The 23,245-nt window shown below is 47.2% G+C and overlaps 1 protein-coding gene across 18 annotated transcripts in view; it reads right to left on the bottom strand.

Annotated features, from left to right (window-relative positions):
• The window catches only part of LOC122212783 (integrin beta-3-like), a 77,192-nt gene extending 60,753 nt beyond the window's left edge, over positions 1 to 16,439 (bottom strand). For all 18 annotated transcript variants that reach the window (XR_006199311.1, XR_006199310.1, XR_006199317.1 and 15 more), the window contains exon 1: positions 16,268 to 16,439. Coding sequence is in view for 10 of the 18 variants with exons in the window: in XM_042926752.1 (XP_042782686.1) it covers positions 16,268 to 16,424 (157 nt within the window). In the remaining 8 variants the exon portion in view is untranslated. The remainder of the gene's footprint in view (positions 1 to 16,267) is intronic.
• Positions 16,440 to 23,245: the final 6,806 nt, after the last annotated feature.

Below are 23,245 nucleotides of genomic sequence, written 5' to 3' on the forward strand. Positions count from 1 at the left end.
AAATGGTAACACCCACCTCACAGGATTTGTGCAAAGAATTCAGGGAGGTGAAGGAGAAGCACTCAGCACATGACAAAAGGCCATTCGAATGTGAACAGTTTTCACATTGTCATGGGACAGAGAAAAGCCTGGGGTGTGGGGAGGGAGGGGGAAGAGCAGAGGCCACCACAGAGATCGAAATAACCCAGAGAAGCCTAGCCAGGAAGCAAACCGCAGGCATTGGCTTGGGCGGAAGCTCTCATCCTCCCTGCTTCCCCTAGTTCAGCCTTTCTGGGCTCAGCCAGGTAAACCTCCTCCCTTCCGCAGTGGTCCCCAGGAAGGCTTTTTCCAATGTAAGGAACATACTGAGGAAGATACATTCCTCTCCATGACCCAGGTCCTTCATCCAATTTCCTAAAGTAGTCCCTTTGCTCCCGGCTGGTAAGACCAGCAAATCTATTTTTAGGGAAATCAGCCTGATCAAAAAAAGATTGTTTTCCCAATGCCCCCAAAACTTCCTATCAAGCTGCAAGTCTCAAGTCTATTTTATTATAACGTGTGTGAACTCCCTTCCAACACCTAGACAAAACATACCCAGAAAATGTGTGTATACACACACATACACACACACACACACACACACACACACACACACACACACAGAATATTGTCAAGAAAAATTATCCATTTTTATCTGTTGTATCCAGTGTTGACAAGTAGACCCACCATACTTAGGGATTATCTGATTTTCTAGGAGTGCATACCTTTGTTTGACTTCTATTGATTAGGACATTTTAGAACTCTATAAAAGTAGAGGTTAACTTGTAGAAAACCAGTAACAATAGAAATGATTCTTGGGGTGCCCGGGTAGCTCAGTCGGTTAAGTGTCTGACTCTTGATTTCAGCTCAGGTCACGATCTCATGGTTTGTGAGTTCAAGCCCCGCACGGGGCACTGCGCTGACAGCATGGAGCCTGCTTGGGATTCTGTCTCCTTCTCTTTCTGCCCCTCCCCTGCTTGCTCTCTGTATCTTTCCCAAAATAAATAAAAATAAACAAACAAAAAGAAATGATTCTTGATAATAACAGTGTATATGGTTCTTATCCAACAGCGATGCAAATGATTTCTGTCTGGTTTTATTGCCTTTAACCAATTTTGAAAATATTAGGTAACTGATTTCAGCGTTCCTTTCAACTACCAACTATAAATCTCCCTTCCCTGAATTTTCTAAAGATTGTTTTAAATTATTTTTAATTAATCTCTCCACCCAACGTGGGGTTTGAACTTACAACCCTGAGATCAAGAGTCGCATGTCCTATGCCCTGAGCCAGCCAGGCGCCCCTCCCTTCCCTGAATTTTCTTTTGACTTAACCTGACTCCCTCATTAATTAAGCTGAATAAAATCTTTGGCACATGTGCGTGTTACACTTGTATGGTAACGTACTTTTACCTCTTTAAAAAATTACGTTTTACCGATATCCATCTCAGGGCCTCACCAGGGGGTGGAGGGAGCTAACAGAAGAGGGAAGCGTGCAATCAGTGGACTGCGGTCCTCGTTGAGTCACCACTGCTAACGTGGCCTTGGGAGAGTATGCATCTCCTCTTAGCCTGTTTCTTCACTCGTAACTCCTAACGTTACAATTGTTCATCTATCTATCTTAACAACACTGCCACCCAATAGATTTTAATAAGCCTCTTGAGGCTTGCCCCGTCCAGCCCCATCCAGTCCCATCCAGCCCCGTCCAGCCCCAACCAGCCCCATCCAGCCCCAGTCCTTGCTCACAGGAGATGCTCCATAGATATACAGTGGAACACATTGAAAGGCACTGGCCTGGATCAGTTATATTTTGTGTTTTTAAGCAACCGAGCTCACGTCTCCAAATTATGCATTGAGTTCCATTATAAAACATGCAAATGCATTGAAACAGTGCCTGTGACAATTTAAACTTCCACTGTTCTCCTAAAAACACCAGCATCACATGTGGAATCCCGGAAGCCCCAGACTTCCTCAGAGCTCGAGTCTAACTTTCAAAGGCTTTTCCCAAATCCACAGTTCCCCAAGTGGGGTGCCGCTACCAGCCCATGAGGAACCTCTGGGCCCCAGGCTCTGACTTGACTGACACTCTCACCGAGCGAGCGCGAGGACCGTGTCGTGGGAATCACAGCAGTGGCTCCCGGCCTGGCCCTGAGCTACCAAGGCCACCTCTGAGTTGGGGCAGCCCTCAGCCACGCATTGTCTATAATGGAAGGAAGGTAGCCAGGAGCTGCTGGCCTCAGAGGACCTCACAGTTCAGAATCCACGAGGCAACCAGGAGGCCTCCCCTTGCGAGGACTGCCTGGCCATGTCTCAGCTCGTGGTGGCTCTTTCCCTGGCCAGATGTGAGCACACACCCCCCGCCGCCCCCCCCCCCCCCACCTTTACTGCCTTACTGGAAGCATAGCTCAAAATGTTTTAGGTCTCTGTCTCCCTCCTCAAAGTTTCCATGGGAATCAGCATCGAGGGGGGTAATTCCAGACATAAATGCCATCGGTTTTCACTGGGGTTGGGGGGAAGAGGCAGGGGGAGACCTCGGGAAGAGTGAGACTAGAGAAGAGGACCATGGGAGGTGTGGGCACCTCCAATTATTTTTGAAAACTCTCCCCAGGCTATCCATTTTTCCACCCATTCACTCTCAAATTAGCATGTATTTGCCTAGGAGCCCTTGACTCTCGTAGCCACAATAGAAAGCCTTGCCAGATGGGAAATAAATAACAGCAGGCCCCCTCCCGGTGAATGGGCAGCCCATGACCCCAGAGGATGAGACAAGCCGCTGGGATCTGTTCTTTAGGAAGTCATGCCCGGGGAGTCATGAGAGCCCGTTCCCCTTTCCTCTCTTAGTGAATCATAGGTTGATTTCATGAGAACCAGTGATTCCCCCCACAATACCCCCCACCAAGACCTACCACCAAAGGCAGGTTCCCCGGATCGGATCGCCGTGGCTAAAAGTGACTGACTCATCAGAAGTTTCTGCGCCTGGGCCACGCTGATTCAATGAGCTTCAGCTCTGAGACCACCCCTCCCTCCTGAACATGTGGAAGGAGTTTGGGCCTCTGTTTCCAGCCATTCATAAGGCCTGTGTTCTTGCTCAGCCTCAAGGGCCCAGACTCAGCCCTGCCAGAGAAGTGGCAATCTTCATCAGAACTTTGTCGCTGAAAACAATCAGCAACCCCACCACCCATTTCCTCTGATGGTTTAGCCAGAGCAAGCAAACAGGGCCCTGGTCCTCACAGGGTGGCTATAAGGATTAAATGAAACAAGTCCCTGTCAAACTCTGAGCACAAAGGGCTGGCACACAGGAAGCACTCCCTAAAGGCTGCTGCTGCTGCTACAGTGGCTGTCGTTTTTGTCCTTGCTGTTTTCATCCTGAGTCCCAAGCTGTTTGAGGCAGGTGAATGTTTTACTTTCTTCTTACTTTTTCCCTGAAGCCACTCTTCTACACGACACTAGACACACTGCTGAGCATGCCCTGAACAGGGGGGTGGTGGGAGCACAGAGCCAGAAAGCATCAGACTACAGTAAAACGATCAGTTGTCAGATCTAACTTCTAAATGGAGTCAGGAATATTAGTGTTTGAAAATCCAGTCCAGGAGGGATGGCCAAGAGGAGAAGGCCAAGTAGAAAATAGAGAGAGGGGCGCCTGGGTGGCTCAGCCGGTGAAGCGTCCAACTCTTGACTTCAGCTCAGGTCATGATCTCACCGTTCGTGAGATCGAGCCCCACGTCATGCTCTGTGCTGGTGGCTTGGAGCCTGCTTAGGATTCAATCTCTCTCTCTCTCTCTCTCTCTCTCTCTCTCTCTCTCTCAGTAAATAAACATTAAAAAAGAAAGAAAAGAAAATATAGACAAGACCGCCAAGAAATTTGCCTGAAAAGCAGTGGAAGGAAAGGCTGTGGTTTGGCACGTCAGCCCGATTCACAAAACCAGAAGAGAGACAAAGGATGGGGAAAATGGGGGAAAAAAGAGGAACTAGGAAGGGAGTTGGAACAAGTGGAAGTCATAATGCGTCAATGAGAGCTATTTTGAGGACACACTGTCCAATGAGCCAGGATGCCAGAATGCAGGAATGGGCCACCCTAGTGAAGCCAGGGTGCTTCAGGAAAGGGCTAAGTCAAAAGGAGAGGTGTTTAGTGGGAAGGGAGGGTGATCCACACTGCATACACCACGGACTGTCTTGCTATCTGCCAGAAAGGAGGTCTGGCCTGGCTCTCCAGCCCTGCCACTGACCTTTGACTAGTCACTTCCCAATTAGGTCCACGGGGACACCGGCTGACTTGGCGGGGCCTGATCTTCCATTGCAGTCACCTGGCTGAGTGAGTCATCCAAGAACAAAACATCTCATGCTAACTGCCATATGGATCCACAAGTTTCTCTAGAGCTTTCTTAGAGCAATCTGCTAAGAAAGTTTATTTTATTTTTGTTCCTTCATTACATGTAGCAGCAGCTCAGTAATCTAAGGAAGGGGAAGGGGAAGGGAAAAGTGAAGTTCAAGGTAACACGCACCTCTGAGCATAAAGCTCCAGGAAGCATCACCCAAAATGGCAGGAAATCCAAATTTCCACGTTTCACCATATCTAAGACTATGGATGTAGGATGTACCATAATTTCAGAGATTTAAAAAAGTGCATCACAGTTCGTTAAATATGGCATGTGACATCAGAAGGCATTTGTGTATAATTTGCCTCTACCAATATTAAAATGTGTTATGGGTTGAATTCTGTGCCCCCAGAAAAATATGCTGACGTCCTAACCCCCAGTGCCTACCACTGTGACCTTATTTGGAAACAAGATCTTTGCAGATATAATCAAGATAAGGTCCTTAGGGGAGGCCTAACCCAGCCTGACTGATATCCTTGCAGGGGAAAAACACCATGTGAAGACAAACATACAGAGAAAATGCCATGTGATGACAGAGGCAGAGATCGGAGTGATCCAACTGGAAGGGAAGGAATGCCAGAGTACCAACAACCACCAGGAGACAGGAAGCATCAGGGAAGGATTCTATCCAGAGTCTCTGAGAAAGCAGGGCCCTGCTGATACCTTGCCTCCAGTTTTCTAGCCTCCAGGGAGACTAGAATAAAGTTCATTGCGTTAAGCCCCACAGTTGTAGCACCCCTAAGAAGATAATACAAAAAGGTTTTGCATTTCTATAGCATATATGACACGATTTCGAGAAACACTGCCCTTAAATACTTTATGTGATTGAGAAAAAAAAAAGCCATTCTGGAATGAAAATTTTGCTATGGCTAATCCATCTATAGATAATAGGAACATGGCCACTTCAGCTTTATACTTTTATACTAATATACATCAGTGGTGTTGGTGTTCATTCATTCATTTACTCAACAACTATTCATGAAGCACCTACCTATGCCTGGCGCTCTCCTAGGCACTGGAGACATATTGTGGAACGAAACAAGCCCCCTAGTCTTGTGGAGCTCAAATTTTAGTGCAAAAACAAAAACAAAAACTTACAACAAAAATGGACAATTTCAACCAGTGGCAAATGCTTTTAAAAAAAACAAAAGGAGAATAAAAGAATAACATCAATGAGGGGAAGAAGTCTCTTCTAGAGAACATGGTCAAGAAAGGCTTCTCTGAACCTGAATAAGCATTTTTCCAGAGACCTACAGATGGCCAACAGACACATGAAAAGGTGCTCAACATCACTCATTATCACGGAAATGCAAATCAAAACTACAATAAGATATCACCTCACACCTGTCAGAATGGCTAAAATCAAAAAGACAAGAAATAACACGTGTTGATGAGGATGTGGAGAAAAAGGAACCCTCATTCACTGTTGGTAGGAATGTAAGTTGGTGCAGCCACTATGGAAAACAGTAGGGAGGTTCCTCAAAAATTAAGAACAGAAACATCATATGATCCAATAATTCCACTACTGGGTATTTACCCAAAGAAAACAAAAACACTAATTCAAAAAGATACATGCACCCCTATGTTTACTGAAGCATTATCTACAATACCCAACTTTGGAAGCAACTTAAGTGTCCATCAATAGATAAGTGGATAAAGAAGATGTAATACACACACACACACACACACACACACGCACACACACACACACTAGAATATTGCACAGCCATAAAAAAGGATGAGATCTTGCCATTGGTGATAACATGGATGGACCCAGAGGGTATTATGCTAAGTGAAATAAGTCAGACTGAGAAAGACAAATACTATATGATTCACTTATATGTGGAATCTTGAAAACAAATTAATGAACGAACAAAAAGCAGAATCAGACCTATAAATACAGAGAACAAACAATGTTTGCCAGAGGGAAAAGGGGATAAGTGGATGGGCAAAATGGGTGAAGGGGACTGGGAGATAGAGGCTTCCAGCATTGGGATGAGTAAGTCATGGGAATAGGGAATACAGTCGATGGTATTACAATGGCGTCGCATGGGGACAATGGGCGGCTACACTCGGGAATGTAGCATAATGTATAGAGATGTTGAATCACTACGTTGCACACCTGAAACTAATGTAACATGTATGTCAAGTGTACTCAAATAAAAAAAACAATTAAGAAAAGGGGGAAAAAAGAGAAAAAGAAAGGCCTCTCTGAGTTGACATTTCAAAATGATACAAGTGGGTCATGAGAAGATCTAGGGGACAAGCATTCCAGAAAGAATCCACAAGTGCGAGATGGACTTCAGCCTGTTAAAGAAGTAGCAGGAAGAGAGAGGGAGGAGGAAAGAGGCAGAGAAGTGGCTGGAGAAGCAGTCAGGGACCAAAACGCTAGAAAGCTACAACCATGGTAAGGAGTATGGCTTTCATTCTCCATATGATGGAAAGCCACGAGAGGAATTTGAGCAAACGTGAGTAGAGAAAAGGTCCTCCTGGCCACTGAAAGGAAGGCAGACCTAAGGGGAACAAGATGAAAAGAAACCAGTTAGGAAGCTATTACAATAATTCAGGCAACAGACGGCAGGGATTTGGATCGGGATAGTAATGGTGTTAACAGTGTGGTCAGACCCTAGACATGTTCCAAGGACTTACTGCCGGATGGCATGTGGGGCACGGTAGAAAGACAGGTTTGCTCCCTAGCAAGTGGACCTGCTTGGACAAAGTTCGAATGTTTTCACCACCGGCCATACCCTTTCACTGACTCTTCAGCCAGTAGGCCCTGCCCTCGTAAGTAAAGCCAGATCATGCCTGGTTTGCATCTCCAACTGGGTTAATGAGGTAGCCGTGTGCAGAACACTGCAGAAGGCCCCTCCTCGGACCGAGTCCTACCTTCTGTATGGTTGTCATATAACATTAACACCCAGACCCTGAGCAACACCATAGGGCAGCCGTGGTAAAATCAATGATCATTATTATTGCGTAACAGTGAACGTGGTGGGGAAAACAAGCAGAACTGTAGGCAGGGGATCTCAGGTCCAAAGCCACTTCTTTGCCATTCGGCCGGCTAGGTAGCCTCCAGCAGGCCCATTCGTCTCCCTGGGGCTCCGACAACAGTGACTCTTGTAGTCTCTACTCAAGGACTCGTAATTGCTCATTGGTATTTAAAGGGCCTGATGCAGCCACATCGGCCAAACACGGGAGACCCCAAATGGCTGCTTCCTTTCCCCATGCTCCCAAATATGGACATAGTACTTATCTCAGGCGTTGTTTGGATTAAATGAGATAATTTATGTGGAAGAACCACCTGTGGTGGATGCTCAGTAAATGTTGGCTTCCTTCCTCCTCACCTTCCCTCTAACTGCTTCCTGCGTTAGGAATGCCATCCCCACCGCTGCCCCAGCCCTGCCCCAGGGTCAGACTCACAGGACCCTCTGCCTCTAAAAGGATATGCTGAAGAAATCGCTGGCCTGGAGACAAGAGCCCCCAGGGCTAGAGCCTACCAATGCCACTAAACGAGCTGTATGACCTTGGGAGGGTCCCTTCAACGCTCAGGGTCTCCCTTTCTCCTTCTCTGTAAAGCAAACAGTGTTGGGTTAGAAGATCTTCAAGGTTCCGCCAGTCCTGGACGTCTATATTCCAGCCAGAAAGCATCACGAGTGACTCCCAGTCTAGGAGGCCTAGCATCCCTGGGCCCAAGACCACTCACACAATGCACAAACGCCCATTTCTTCTTAACAGCTTGACAGACATTTGATTCAAATGCTGCATCTCAAGCTCTGGAAAATGTTATCAGCACAGGCCCCACCTCCCAAGTGACACACTCAGCACAGAGAAGAAGCGAGCTGGTACCAAGCTCTGTTTGAGGCCCAGCCCAGCGGTGCCCTGTTGGTGACCTCCTTGGCATGCAGCTGTCCAGTTCTGCTACTCCTCCTCCTCCTCCAGCTCACGTCTGGTGGGTACGGACAGCAGGCAATGGTCCTCACGGTCCCCACCCCCTCCCCTCCCCACCCTGTCTTGGTAGGAAGGCAAATTACTCCCACCGTTTTGGAAAACAACTCAGCAAAACCTATTACAATTTAGATGTAAAACATTCATGTCCTTTGACCCAGCAGCTTCGGTTCAAGAAATTGAACCTGCAGAAACACTTGAACAAAGGTGCAGACAATGAACAAGGAGACTCCCTGCCGCTTTATTTGTAGTAGCAAATACATGGGAATGATCCCAAAGTCCGCCAGCAGGGAATCCATTAAGTAAATTCTGCTACATCCATATAACAGTATGCCTTCTGGCAAGAATTATATCTCTTAGGATAAATAATGGAAAGATATAAACTGACATAAAACATGCTTCGAGGGGCGCCTGGGTGGCTCAGTCGGTTAAGCGTCTTGACTTCGGCTCATGTCACGATCTCACAGTTCACGAGTTCGAGCGCCGGGTCGGTCTCTGTGCCGACAGCTCAGAGCCTGGAGCCTGCTTTGGATTCTACGCCTCCCTCTCTCTCTGCCCCTGCACAGCTTGTACTGTCTCTCTCTCAAAACAGGTTTTAAAATTTTTTTAAAAGAAATAACAATAAGAATAAATAACTGCATATGGTGACACACATGGGGGAAAAAAACTGGAGTAACTATTAACAGTGGGTATCTTTAAGGACAAGACTACAAAGGACTTGGTACTTTGCATTATCCTACTTCTGCACTGCTTCAACTTTTTTTTTTTTTTTTTACAAGCGGAATTACTTTTATAAGCTAAAAAAAAAAAATTAGAGCTAATTCTGAATGTCGTCAGTCCTGTCTCATTTTGTACACTGGCATTCACCTACATGTAGGCTCCCCAGAGCATGCCAGGCTTCCGACAAGCCGGGACATCTGCAGCATCAGCACCCGTTAGCCTCTTTGAATCTGAAATCCAGCGGGAACTCAGGAATAGACTTTGGCCCACTCCCTTCAGGAACCGCCCGGGAGAGAGCAGGGTATGGTCTGTTCTCAATATGTAGCAGTCCCAGATCGCTCATCAGTCTCAATATGTAGCCACGTTCCCCTCATCTCAGAGAGGTGGTCACACCCGCCCTCCCGCAGCTCCAGCAGAGGTTTAACCTGGAGGAGCTTACCTCGTGTAGTGGCTAAAGCAAGGGTTTGAAACCACGGGTGGATCTCACAGGCCCGGGGTTTCTCGACCCAGGAATCCCATTTAGCACAGAGATTTAGGTTAACTACGGGGACTTTTTTTTTTTTTTTTTTAATTTTTTTTTTCAACGTTTTTTATTTATTTTTGGGACAGAGAGAGACAGAGCATGAACGGGGGAGGGGCAGAGAGAGAGGGAGACACAGAATCGGAAACAGGCTCCAGGCTCCGAGCCATCAGCCCAGAGCCTGACGCGGGGCTCGAACTCACAGACCGCGAGATCATGACCTGGCTGAAGTCGGACGCTTAACCGACTGCGCCACCCAGGCGCCCCATAACTACGGGGACTTCTTAAAGTGGCTACTGAATGTGCCTTTTGCCAAACCTCTGGAGCTCTCTTCTGGTGCGAAATTTTTCAAGCCTGTTTTTAACTGTAGATCTCCCCCTTCCCTGCCCCCCACCCCCCACAAAGAAATCTTTACATGGAGTTCCATGATATGAATTAGTTAAAGGAAAAGCTTCTCCAGTTGAAGGTGAGGAGGGGCAGGTGTGAACCAAAGTCTCTCCCTCCATCTCCTTCCATTTTGCAGCCCCTGAGACACCAAGAGCCCGACCAGGTTCAGGGGGAAGATGGCTTGTGCAAAGTCACCCAGCAAACGGATGAAAAAGCTTGCACAGCTGGGAATCGAATATAGGTTTCTCAGTTTCCGACCCGCAGATCTTTTCACACTGACTTTTTTTTTTTTTTTCCTGCATGAAAGGAGGTGTTTTTTGTAAGCTTAAAAAAAGAAATAGCACAAGTTTAGGTAGAGGCATAGGAACACACATGAGAATTATTATATATACATGGAGGAAAATCTGAATCGAGCACACCACCTGGGGGCACTGGGGCGGATCAGTCGGTTAAGCGTCTGACTCTTGATTTCTGCTCAGGTCATGATCTCACACAGTTCATGAATCCGAGCCCTGCATTGGGGCTGTGTGCTGACCCTGCAGAGCCTGCCTGAGATTCTCTCTCTCCCTCTCTCTCTCTCTCTCGCCCTCTCTCTGTCCCTTCCCCCAGTTGTGATCGAGCACGCGTGCTCTATCTCAAAATAAATAAACATTAAAAAAAATAGAACACACCATCTATTTAATATTGAACGTTATGGGAGAACAGAATTAAAGGGAAACTAGCCATTTTACTCTCCAATGTTTGACTTTCTTAAAATGAGCACATATCACCTCATTCTCTCCTTGAATGTCTGAATGTCTTCACCAATTGAGCTAAGAAATGCTGGGTGGGGGGGGCGGGGAAGGAGACTAGTCTTTTTGTGGGAATATGACTAAAAACCAGAAGGAAGACTTATTATTTTCAGATATGCTATCAAAAATTTTAATTAAACATTTTTAAAAAATTTTTAAATTTTTTTTTAATTTATTTTTAAGAAAGAAAAAGTGTGAATGGGGGAGGGGCAGAGAGAGAGAGAGGGAGACACAGAATCCGAAGCAGGCTCCAGGCTGTGAGCTGCCAGCACAGAGCCCAACGCAGGGCTCCAACCCACGAACCACAAGATCATGACCTGAGGTGAAGACCAACGCTTAACCAATTGAGCCACTCAGGTGCCCCCCACCCCCGCAAAAAAATTTTAAAAGGTAGAATAGCTCCAGGTTTACTTAACAAGGATTGTGATGTACCATATTTGGCCACAAAATACGCATTCCTTTCCAGACTAATAATAAAAGTGCTGGTTGCTGCAAAGTCCTCTCCAATATCCTGAAGAGATCACTACTTAGCACTGGGGAAATCAAATGGGTTATACATGGCTCAAAGGCATTGATCCCGTTAGAAAATTTAGAAATGGAAAGTTGCATCTGGGTTTCATTCACATGGTCCCCTGCTTTCTTTTCTTTTTTAATTTTTTTAATGTTTTTATTTATTTTTGAGACAGAGACGGAGTCCGACGCAGTCTCCAGGCTCTGAGCTGTCAGCACAGAGCCTGACGCAGGGCTCGAACTCATGGACTGTGAGATCATGACCTGAGCTGAAGTCGGACGCTTAACAGACTGAGCCACCCAGGAACCCCATCAGGGTAACCGCCTCAGCACCTGAGGAAGATGAAGTAGACCTAGATAACCCCTGGGCTTTCTGGGGTTCTCCACAACATGGATGAATCTCAGATGTGTCACGCTATGTGAAAGAAGGCAGACTTAATGGGCTATGACTTCATTTATATGACGTTCCATTAAAGGTAGGACTGTAAGGACGGGAAACAGATCAGAGGTTGCCAGGAACTAAAGGTGGGGATAGGGTACTGATGACAAAGGAGTTCAAGGGAACCTTTTGGGATGATGGAAATATTCTGTATCTTGATCATGGTGATGGATACTTGATTAAACGTGTGTCACAATTCAAAAAACCATATACCTAAAAAGGATGGATTTTATTGCATGTAAATTACCCTCCAGTAAACCTCACTTTAAAAAGAGTGTTCCTGGAGGGGCATCTGGGTGGCTCAGTCAGTTAAGTGTCTGACTCTTAATATTGGCTCAGGTTACCATCCCAAGGTTATGGGATGGAGCCCCCAGCCAAGCCCCACATTGGGCTCTGTACTGAGCGTGGAGCTTGCTTAAGACTTTCTCTCTCTCTCTCTCTCTCTCTCTGCCCCTTCCCTACCTCCTGCCCCCCCTCCTGCTTGTATGTGCACACTCTCTCTCTAAAAAATAAATAAATAATAAAAAGAGTGTTCCCGGAGACACTATGTACATGGGGGAAAAAGGCAGATTTTACACATTTCTTTTGCTGGATAGTTTCACGTTGCAATAAACAGCAGCAGCTTACACAGGAATAGACAGTATCATTCTCCCACTCCCACCTGCATTGGCACTCAGGAACCGAGTTCCTTCAAACACAATGATCTTCCCATCTAGGAACGGGCAGAGCTCAGGGGCAAGGAGGCGAGGCGATGGGGTGAAGTAGCAGGCCAGCTCTGTGGGCAGCAGAGGGGGCTGGCTCAGGCCAAGTGGTTTATCCCTGAAGCTGCTCAGTCACTCCCCCAGTTAATTATCTGTCTGCTGATTCATGAGTTGTGGTTCCTGTGGGCATGCTTCTTGGCTATTTCTGCCAACAGAGGCAGAAGGATTCGCAGGGCTGGGAGGGGATGATAACCAGAGATCCTGAGTGTGGTGGGGAGTTACAGAGGAAGAATTTCTATTAGGAAATTCCAGAGTCATATCCATTTTCCCCCTTCTCACTGTCGCCTCCTTACCCCATCTTATGCTGTCCCCAGGAGATCTCTACCACTCACACGGTTTTGAGGGAGGTAAAGGAGAAAGCTTCCCTCCTGAGTGTCTCCTCCCAGGAGAGAGGGGAGAAAAGCAGACAATCCACAGAGGGTCCCCTGAGAACAGAGGTCTAAGGCACCATAGTGCAGAGATCCAAATGCCCAAAGAATTCATGGTCTCAGCTGTATTCTAAAAATCTCCAGAATGCCCAGATGGAACACTGGAGGCTCCTCTGTGAATCAGTGCAGATATTCAAATACTGGGTTTCTTGCAATGAGGCACATCACCTCCAGATGCCTTTTGCTAGCCTTCCCTAGGTATTTATTTTGGCTGCCAGGGTGCCAGTCACTGGGCCTACAGCACTGAACAAAACAGACATGTCCTTCTCCTCACAGCACCTGAAATCTTGTGAATGTCTTTCACTTTCCTCTTTTCCCAGAGACAGAACTTAAGGTTTTCTAGTATATAAAGCAAATGATGGGCCTCTTTTCTCCTTGGTCTCTTCTGTGGCTTCTTGCTGGGTGAGAGTGGCTGAGATATGCCACACCACCAATGGCGGAATGTCACAAGGGTATGGAATAAGGGACTCCATTGGTCTCACTCTGGGAGCCTGGGTTGCATGCCTGCATGAAGCAGTAATAGTTCTTGTCTCCAACACATGGTAGGTACCATGGATAGGAATAATGGCAATAGTAAACACCATTTGGGGTGCCTGAGTGGCTCAGTCGGTTGCACGTTTGACCCTTGATTCGGCTCAGGTCATAATCCCAGGGTCATGGGATCGAGCCCCACATCCAGACCCGTGTAGGGCTCTGTGCTGATTCTCTCTCTCCCTCTGCCCGATCCCCTACTCACATTCTCTCTCTCTAAAATAATAACTGATAATAATAATAAAATAGTAAATGCCATTTGTTGAATGCTTATTTTGTGCCTTTATCTCATTTAATTGGCATAATCATCGAAGTACTGTTTTCTCCACTTTACAGATGAGGAAACTGAGATTCCCAAGAGATGAAGTAACTTGCCCAAGGTCACACAGCCAATAAGAGGCAAAATCAAGAATTAAACACGCATCTGGCTGGTTTTAAACCATAGCTGTCCCTTTCCCCAGCCAACAAGCCTTCCTGCCATGTCTCTCCAGGCCCTGAAGGTTCCTGCAGAAGCTTCATCTGGAGAGTTTCCAGGATATAAACTCAGAAGAAGAAATTAGCACTTCAGCTCAGAACTAATCAACTTAGATGGTGACAGCAAACAAAACTAGTTGTCCCTCAGGTCTCAGGTTAGAATAAAGACTTAAACTCGGGAAGCCACAAAACCCAATACCTCTTGGGTGAAGCCAGAAAGATCATCTTTGCATGTAAATTCCAAATTTCAATTCTACCCTCAAACGACCTCGCTTCTCCCCATACCAGACTCTCCTATTCTGGGACAGCCTCTCTGTGCCACCACCCAGCTCTTTCTGTGTGTCCCTTCAACACTGTGTGGACCAACAACCCTCTTCCGCTCTCATCCTAACCTCCTGCTTCCCCAGGAATCTGACAACACCTGCAACCCAGCAGCGGGGGATTCAACCCTGGGGTAGGGGATTTAAACGTAATTGAAATTGCTTTTACCAGGAGTCTATTATTTTGGAGGTCTGACTCTAGAGAGCAAGCTCTTAAATACTTCTCCACCCTGGCTCTCAGAAGGAGTCTGGGGCTGGCTCAGCACAACCCATCACAACAGCTGGAATGATCCCAATCAACGACGAATCTGTGAACAGATCTCCCAAAGGATATTTAATGCAAACTTAAGTATGTCAATGTGGTGGTATCCTATATGGATCATTACAACTCTGTAAACCAGATCTACAAAAAAGACCAGGAGGGAGGGGTGGAGGAAGAGACACCAAAATGACAGGTACACTCCTCATCTTCACTAATACTGGCACCTGCACGATGCTAGGCTCTACCTTAGGTTACTTTATTTCCTTCTAAGACTATAAGAATATAATGATTAGACTCAGAAATCATTCAGAAATTCAGAAAGCTGTAGACGTAAAAAGAAAATGTTTTAAGTTCACGGAAGCAGGCAGCCCCACTGCCCTCGTCGACACCAGGCAGCATCTGAACCGCGGCTCTAACACCTCCCAGGACACAAGGCTGGAGATGCGTATTTCTGTCCTATGGTCACCAGGCTGCTCACTGTAGGCTGAAGACATCAGCTGACATGTTTGAGCATCTATCGCATGGGAAGCTTCGGTAAAAACAGCTTAGTCCCCTATAAATGATCTGTAACTCCCCCATCATATCATTCATACAGATTGTGGGGATGGTTTCCTGGGTGTACATTTATCTACAAACTCATCAAGTCATATACATTAAATATATACAGCTTTTTGTATGTCAACCATACACTAAAGTGTTTTTTTTAATATTGTTGCCTTGTCCTGTATAATCTTTTATACACACACACACACACACACACACACACACAAGATCTTGAAGGCAGTCATCAAAGTATTTCTGAAGAGCTATCTTTGATATGGACTTATCTCTTTTAAATACCTCCTGCAGGATTTAAATGGTCTTACAAGGAGTACTACTGGTTTCATTAAGAGTACATATATGTACACATGGGTGTCCTCTGCAGAGGAACGCCCTAGCGGACCAGGAGCCAGAGTTCTCCCTGGCAAGGTCACTAGGGCTCCGGAAGGACCACGGGCAGCATCCCTAGACTGTAATCTCTGCCCCTCCACCCGCTCCCCAGGCCCAATGAGGCCGAATCGAATGCTAACCGCCTTGGCATGGTGTGTGCAACAGCAGGAGAGACAAAGCCAGGGATCGAAGCCAGTAACAGGGACCCGTGGTGTGGCTCCTCGCATATACTGGAGGGCGATCCCGGAAGCGGAGGCACTGCTGTAACCCAGGACCCAGGAGGAGGGTGGGAGCCAGAGCCCTCACCCTCCTCCGAACCGCTCCTGCCGGGAGCCACCAAGGAAAAAGAAGAAAAGAAAACTTGGGAGAAAGTGTAACCCAAGGAGAGAGAGGAATGTGCAGGAGCGGGCACACCCGCGCGCGCACACACTCTCATCCCGAGCAGCTACAACCACATCCCTCGACAGCGCGCGGGAACAGCCCCGGGAAGCCGCAGCTCGCCGCGCCCACCCGAGCCAGCCGGCCTCCGCACGCCCCAGACCACCTGCGATGCGCGCCGCCCCGAAGGTGCGCCCGCCACCCCCCGCGCGCGCGCGCGCGCCGAGGCTGCCGGGGGCAGGCGCCCGACTCCCCTAAGGGCTCCGGCGTCCTGGAGGACCCGCCCCTAGGTGGCCTCTGAGCCCTGCTACCGCGGGGTCGGGAAGCTCCCCGGCTGCGGGCTCCGGCGGCCCAGCCTGGCCCCGCGCACTCGGAGCGCAGACGCGTGGGGGCGGCCCGCGGGTTTCCCGGCTCCGAGTCCGCAGACACCGCGGCGGCAGGATGCGCGGCGCGTCCCCGCAGCGCGGGAGCCTCACCCACCTCCGACACCGACGCCCGCCAGCGCCCCCAGCACCAGCACGGCGGCCCAGAGCGGCCGCGCTCGCATCTCGTCCGCCGCCGCCGCCGCCGCCGCCGCCGCCGCCGCCGCCGCCGCCGCCGCGCCCGCCCCACAGCGAGTAGTGGCGCCCGCGGCCATTTTTCCCGCAGCGGGAGGGGAGGGGAGGGGAGCGGACGCGGTGGGTGGGACAAACGGGGCGGGCCGCCGACTCGCGCTTCCTCCCCTCCCGCTCTTTCCTGGACCCTGCGCCGGCAAGGGGGTGGTGGGAAACCTCGGCTCCTCTCCCCCTGCCTGGCCGGGACCCGCCTCGAGAGGCGAGGCTGGGACCGGAGCGGGGTCGTGGGCACGTTCTCCGCAGACATCCTGGTCCCGGGGTCCGCGTCCGGATCCCGGGTATGCTTAGAAAAGCCAGGAGCCTGTGGCCCGTCTCCTGACCCAGTCTCACCTCCTGAGGGCTTTCTCTTTCACCTGAACTCCCAGGCACTTTCCCTCTGTACCTTGAGTTTCATTCATGCACACTTTAATTTGTTTATTTGACAACCTTTTGAATGTTTACTCTATGCCAAGCACCGGTCTAGTCCTTCGTTATTCACTGTTTTTCCCCCTTTGGGTTACTTTGGTTTTCCAGAAAGCCTCTTGACAAGACCGCATCTCAAGCTTGTGTAAGCAATGATGTCCATAAAGGGCCTCTCTCTACAAATACTTGGCTTGCGTATGGAAAGTGATCAACAACGTAGGGCCAATACACTTCCTGCAAACGCAAACTCACAGGCTTTGCAGCTTTATCGTATTTTCCTCCAAGGTTTCCTTCCCACTCTCTGCCTGCCCCCCCCCCCCCCCCCCCCCCCCCCCCCCCCCCCGCCAATCCCTCCCCTGGGTCTCTGGGTCTTTCCCAAGACCAGAAATCAGCCGGCTCAGAGGGGCAAAACGCCGCGGATGTGAGCAGCAGACCGCCAGGGGCTGGGGCTGGTGCTCCTGACGCAATGGGTAGCTCTAATGACATAAAAACCAAACCTGATGCATCAAAGAGGATATGGAAGTCTCTCCAGCTCCTGGGCTCCCCTAAGGGCTTTCAACCTGCCCCTGGGCTTCCCTAAGCCCTCTCGAGACACGCAAGATACCTGAAACCTGGCCCTGACTCAGCTTTCCAGCCTCATCTCCCACCCTAAGCCCAGGAAATTAACTTGGCATTCTCAGACACTCCATGGCTTTCCATCTGACTGACCTTCCTGAATCTTCCACCTGGAAAATTACACTTCTCTTTCAAAATATCCCCGATGTAATCTCTTCCAGGTAGGCTTGTCTGGGCCCGTTCCTCCAGCCCCACCCTCTGCAGAGGTGGGCACTTCCTCCTCAGACCTCCTAAACATTAGGATACAGCAAAAGAGCAGCACCCATCAGCAGAAATGTCACTAGCAAGTTGAAGGGGACAGAGGAGGAGCCAGCCCACAAAGGGTAGCTGGGCTTCCTGACCCGGGGTTTGAGACACCAGCTGCACATGCCTCTCTCAGCTGGGGAAGAGTCTCTAAACCATGTTCACAGTGCTGTCCTTGCCCTGGCACACAATCCAGATCACACGGCCTGGTCACATGTCTGCCCGCGTATTTACTTATTTGCTCAATTCCCACAATTATAACCAATCTCCCAATCACCCAGGTGTCTCCTCAGCCTAGCTCTGTTGGCACCGGAGGTTCAACAAACCTGCTGTCCCACTCCCCAGCCCCTTCAGCCTGAAAAACTTCCTTTAACAAACCTTGCAGTGAAGGTCTCCTGGCAACAAATATGCTCAATATTCATTCGTTTCCTGCTCGTTTGCAATATTTCTTAGATCTACATTTCTATGTTGACAGCGGTAGGGGAGGTGGTTTTCTTGTACTTTAAAGATGTCGTTCCACTGTTTTCTGGCCTCCACTGTTTCTTATGAGCAGTCAGCCACCCCTAACATTGTGGTTCCCCTGTCTTTTCCCTCTGGTTTTGGTTTTTGTTTATTTGTTTTGAAATCATTTATAGAAAAATTACAAAATACTAAAGACTTCTCTCCAATCCTTCACCCGGTTTCCTCTAATGTCCACATCTTATTACCAAGTCCTAATTATCGGACGCAGGAAATTAACATAGACACAATAGTATTAACGAATCGAGATACAGTATTTGGATTTTGCCAATCTTCCCACTAAGGTCCTTTTTCCAGTCCAGGATCCAACGTGACATCTTCTCAGCCTATTTCTTTCCTCACCTTGACACTTTTGTGTCAATTGTTAGGCCAGTTATTTTACAGTATGTTTCCCGGTTTGGGATGGTCTGATGTTTTCTCATGATTGTATTGAGGGATTCTAGACAGAATACCACAGTAATGATGTACTCGTGGACACGTCATATCAGGTGGTACCTGATGACAGTATGTCTTGTTACTTACAATGTTAACCTCGGTCATTGGTTAACCTCGGTCAATGTTAACCACAATGTTAACCTCGGTCACATGGTTCAGGTGGTGTGTGCCAGACTTCTTCACCATAAAGTTACTGCTTTCCTTTTTGTAATTAATAAATGTTTTGGGGCGCCTGGGTGGCGCAGTCGGTCGAGCGTCCGACTTCAGCCAGGTCATGATCTCGTGGTCCGCGAGTTCGAGCCCCGCGTCAGGCTCTGGGCTGATGGCTCGGAGCCTGGAGCCTGTTTCCGATTCTGTGTCTCCCTCTCTCTCTGCCCCTCCCCCGTTCATGCTCTGTCTCTCTCTGTCCCAAAAATAAAAAAAAAATAAAAAAAAAAAAAATAAAAAAAAAATAAATGTTTTATGGAAAGACACTTCAATTCTATACAAATATGTTTTTGTTCATACTTTCAATAATTTTAGCACCTGTTAATGGTTCTTGACTGCTATCGGTCCCATGGTGTTTGATTAAGAGTGATCTCTACTTCCTTTTTTTCCTTTCACTGCTAGCAATTGGAGTTCCACAATAAGGAAGAGTTGCCCCTTTTCTCTTATTTTAAAATTTCAATTATTGGGACGCCTGGGTGCTTCAGTCAGTCAAACGACCGACTTCGGCTCAGGTCATGATCTCACAGTTTGTGAGTTCGAGCTCCGCATTGGGCTTTGTGCTGACAGCTCAGAGCCTAAAGCCTGCTTTGGATTCTGTGTCTCTGTCTCTCTCTGCCCCTCTCCCACTCATGCTCTCTCTCTCTCTCAAAAATAAAGATGTTAAAAACATTTTAATAAATAAAATAAAATTTCAGTTATTTACTTATATCAGTATGAATTCGTGGATATTTATTTTATTCCACAAGTCATAATGCAGGGCCATCATTATTTTGTTGCTCAAACTGTCTCAGGATGGTCTCCAGTTGCTTTTAAGTTTTCTCTTTATCTTTGCTTTTTTTACCAGCTTGACTATAAGGCGAATAGGTGTTGTTTTCTTGGTATTTATCCTGCTTTGGGCTGATGAGTCTTTTGAATATGTAAGTGGCTTATTTTTCACCAAATATAGGAACTTTCTTAAAAATATTTTTTTTATTTTGAGAGAGAGAGACACAGAGCGTGTGCATGGGGGAGAAGGGTGGAGGGAGAGGGAGAGAGAATCCTAAGCAGGCTCCACTCTGTCAGCGCAGAGCCCGATGCAGGGCTCAATCTCACCAACCATGAGGTCATGACCTGAGCCAAAATTGAGAGTCTGATGCTTAACCAACTGAGCCACCCAGGCACTCCAATCACCAAATATAGGAACTTTTAAGCTATTATTTCTTCAAATATTTTTTCTGCTCGTTCTCTCTCCTTACCTTCTGAAATTCCAATTACACATATTTTAGATGTCATCTAAATATTTATAATTATTTATATAATTATAAATATTTAGATATTATCCCACAGACTACTGAGGCACTATTCTTTTTTTTTTAATCCCTTTTTTCTTTTTGTTTTTCAGATTAGACTATTGATCTCTCTTTAAGTCTCTCAATTCTATATTTTGCAGTCTCTAATATGCCGCTAAGCCTATCCAGGGAATTTTTCAGACATTGTGTTTTTAAGTTCGAATAATTTCCCTTCACTTCTCTTTCATAGTTTCAGTTTCTCTGCTGAGATTCACCATATCTTCAGTTATTATATCTATGGTTCCTTTTATGTCCTTAAGCATGTTTATAATCCTTTAAAAATGCCTGTCTGCTCATTCTGACTCCTCTCAGGGACTGTTCTACTTGATTGCTTTTTTTAAAAACTGTGGGTCCCAATTTCCTGCTTCTTCAAATATATAGTAATATTAGACTGCATACTACACATTGTAGATGATTCATTTTAGAGTTTATGTGATCTTCCCTTGAAGAGCGTTGAGTGTCGTCCTATTAGGCATTTAAATTACTGGCAAATAATCTTGACGCAGTCAAGCTTGGTTTTATTCGTTTACAAGACTAGTCTTTTATATATATTTTTAATTTTGAGTCGTTTTTATTTTTGACTATAGAACACGGTCCTTACTCCTAAAGCGTGTAGACCTCCTGTATCATCTAGGGACCCAAGTTGTTCAGTGAGGTCTCTGCACTCCGACTGAGCTGAAACTCCAACGTCTCTAGGCGATGTGCAACTTCTGTTCAGCTCCCAGCTGCCTTCTGCTAAGACTTCCAGAACCTCACCGTGTACATGTGCTGCTTCTCCCTCATCCAAAGACCCCGGAGGACACCCATGCAGACTTCTGGGGGCGCCTCTCCAGTCAGCCACTACCACTCTAAGAACCTTCCCCACAGATGACAGCCCCTCAGCAGCCTCCAGCTCTAAGCTGTGCTCTTGGGTGAGACCGCCATGCACTTCTTAGGTTCACTTCCTCGCAATGCCATCCAGACAGTCCCCCCAAGCAGAAAGTGGGGCAGCCGTAGGGCTCACCGCACGTGTTTCCCTTCCCTCGGTGGTTTTAGTTCGGCGTCCAAAGCAGCTCCTCAAACATTTTGTCTAAATGTATTGTTTAACATGGGAGAGAGAGCCCCATACCACTTTGTCAGAGTCAGAAGCAGAAGTTCTGCGATTATGAGTTTTTTCACGCTCACCTCTCCATCGCTGCTGAACAATGAGCTCCTGGAGAGCGGGAACTGTAGTTCGTTATCTTTACATCGCCCAGTAGGACCTCAGCATGTAAGAGAATCTCTTCTATTTTTTTTTTCTTACTTTCTTAGCAACTAATTTTAACTACTAATTACTTTCTACTAATTTCTTAACTAATTTTCATAAAATATTGGGGCGCCTGGGGGGCTCAGTCGGTTAAGCGCCCGACTTCGGCTCAGGTCATGATCTTGTGGTCCATGAGTTCCAGCCCCGCGTCGAGCTCTGTGCTGACAGCTCAGAACCTGGAGCCTGTTTCGGATTCTGTGTCCCCCCCCCCCCCTTCTCTCTCCACCCCTCCCCTGCTCGTGCTCTGTCTCTTAAAAATAAACAAATGTTAAAAATTTTAATTAAATAAATAAATAATGAAATAAAATATTAATTGAGCAACAATGGTGGACACAGAGCGTCCATTCTGCGGTCTTCTTGAGAGTCTGTGGATGGAGGGGAGGGGTGTTGAAGGCATGACATGTAGATCTTCTCCAAGACTTTTGCCCCTTTAAGAGGCAAAAATCATGTTATCTGGCCCCTTGCCTGACCATAGCTGAGCTGACACCAAACTAGGGATCCTTTACCTGTGCTCTCACCAGTTATCTGCCCCACTGGGGAAGCCCCACCCCTGTTCAGATCTTCATTGGAGGAACCAGGTTTTGGCCATTTCCTAGACCTCTTGCCTTAAAAGTCATGCTTGCCTTAAAAGTCATACTAGTTACGTGATCTTGAAAAAGTCCAAATCTTCTCTATAGTCATTTCCTGTATCTGTAAAAAATAACCCATCTGGTCCCTGCCCTTTTCCTCACCACCAATCCCACTCTAACTCTAACCCCCGCCCTTCAACACACACACATCGTTATGAGGTTCTATGAGACCATGGATGTGAAAGCCCTTTGGACTCTGAAAAGCACAGAGGAATATGTAATTATTATTGTTACTATTTGTGGAAAGACTGTAGATCTCTCAATGCAAATCCATTCCTGTAGTTAAGGAGACAAAGTGTGGAGTCGCAAATTGGCTCAGAATCTTCTCCTCCTACACATTTGGCAGAGGTCCTTCTGTCCATTGAGAAAAGGCTGACCTAGCTGTTCCTTTGGCCTGAAGGAAAATGGACTTTTTAGAGTCCAAAATGACTAAAACTGGTATAGCTTGGAATGTCTAGACTCCGGGGAGCTCTCTGAGAAAGTACTCCTAGATTTTATCAGGATAGTTGGGGAGAGAGGAGCTCAGCCTTGGCATTTTACATTCATTCCCTAGCACATATCAAGTACCTGCTATGTTCCAGGTCCTTCTCGAGATACAGTAGCAAAGAACACCAGGGGCCCGCCCTCCTGGGGCTTGAGCCCAGTTGGGCCCAAGACAATCAACTTCTGTCTTGGGGTGCATCCTCTCATGAACCAGGACTATCTCTGCTGAGAAAAAAAAAAGTGAGAGCCGAGGACTTTGCATCCCAGCTCAGCATACAAGGTACCACCTGGCCAAGACTCAAGGATTCAGGCTCTATGCCCATAGAAGGCATAGCGTAACTGCTTACACTCCATCTGAAACCAATTCAGGCCCTTTCCCCAACCAACCCTGAAGCCAGGGTAACACCATGTTCTGATAACAGAGCTGCTGCTTGGCTTCTGGCACCCAATTCCTGTTTTGTGTCTTTCTAAATCCCCAGTCATTGAGTCTCTGCTCCAGTGAATACAAGCTTGCAGCTGGGCTCCAGACACATGTCTTAGCCCTTTCAGGCTCTCCTTACTCCCCCTCTTTTTTTTTTTTTTTAATTTTTTTTTTTAATGTTTATTTTATTTTTGAGACAGAGAGAAACAGAGCATGAACAGGGAAGGGTCAGAGAGAGAGGAAGACACAGAATCGGAAGCAGGCTCCAGGCTCTGAG

Source organism: Panthera leo (genome assembly GCF_018350215.1).
Source record: "Panthera leo isolate Ple1 chromosome E1 unlocalized genomic scaffold, P.leo_Ple1_pat1.1 chrE1_random_Un_scaffold_57, whole genome shotgun sequence".
Taxonomy (NCBI): domain Eukaryota; kingdom Metazoa; phylum Chordata; class Mammalia; order Carnivora; family Felidae; genus Panthera; species Panthera leo.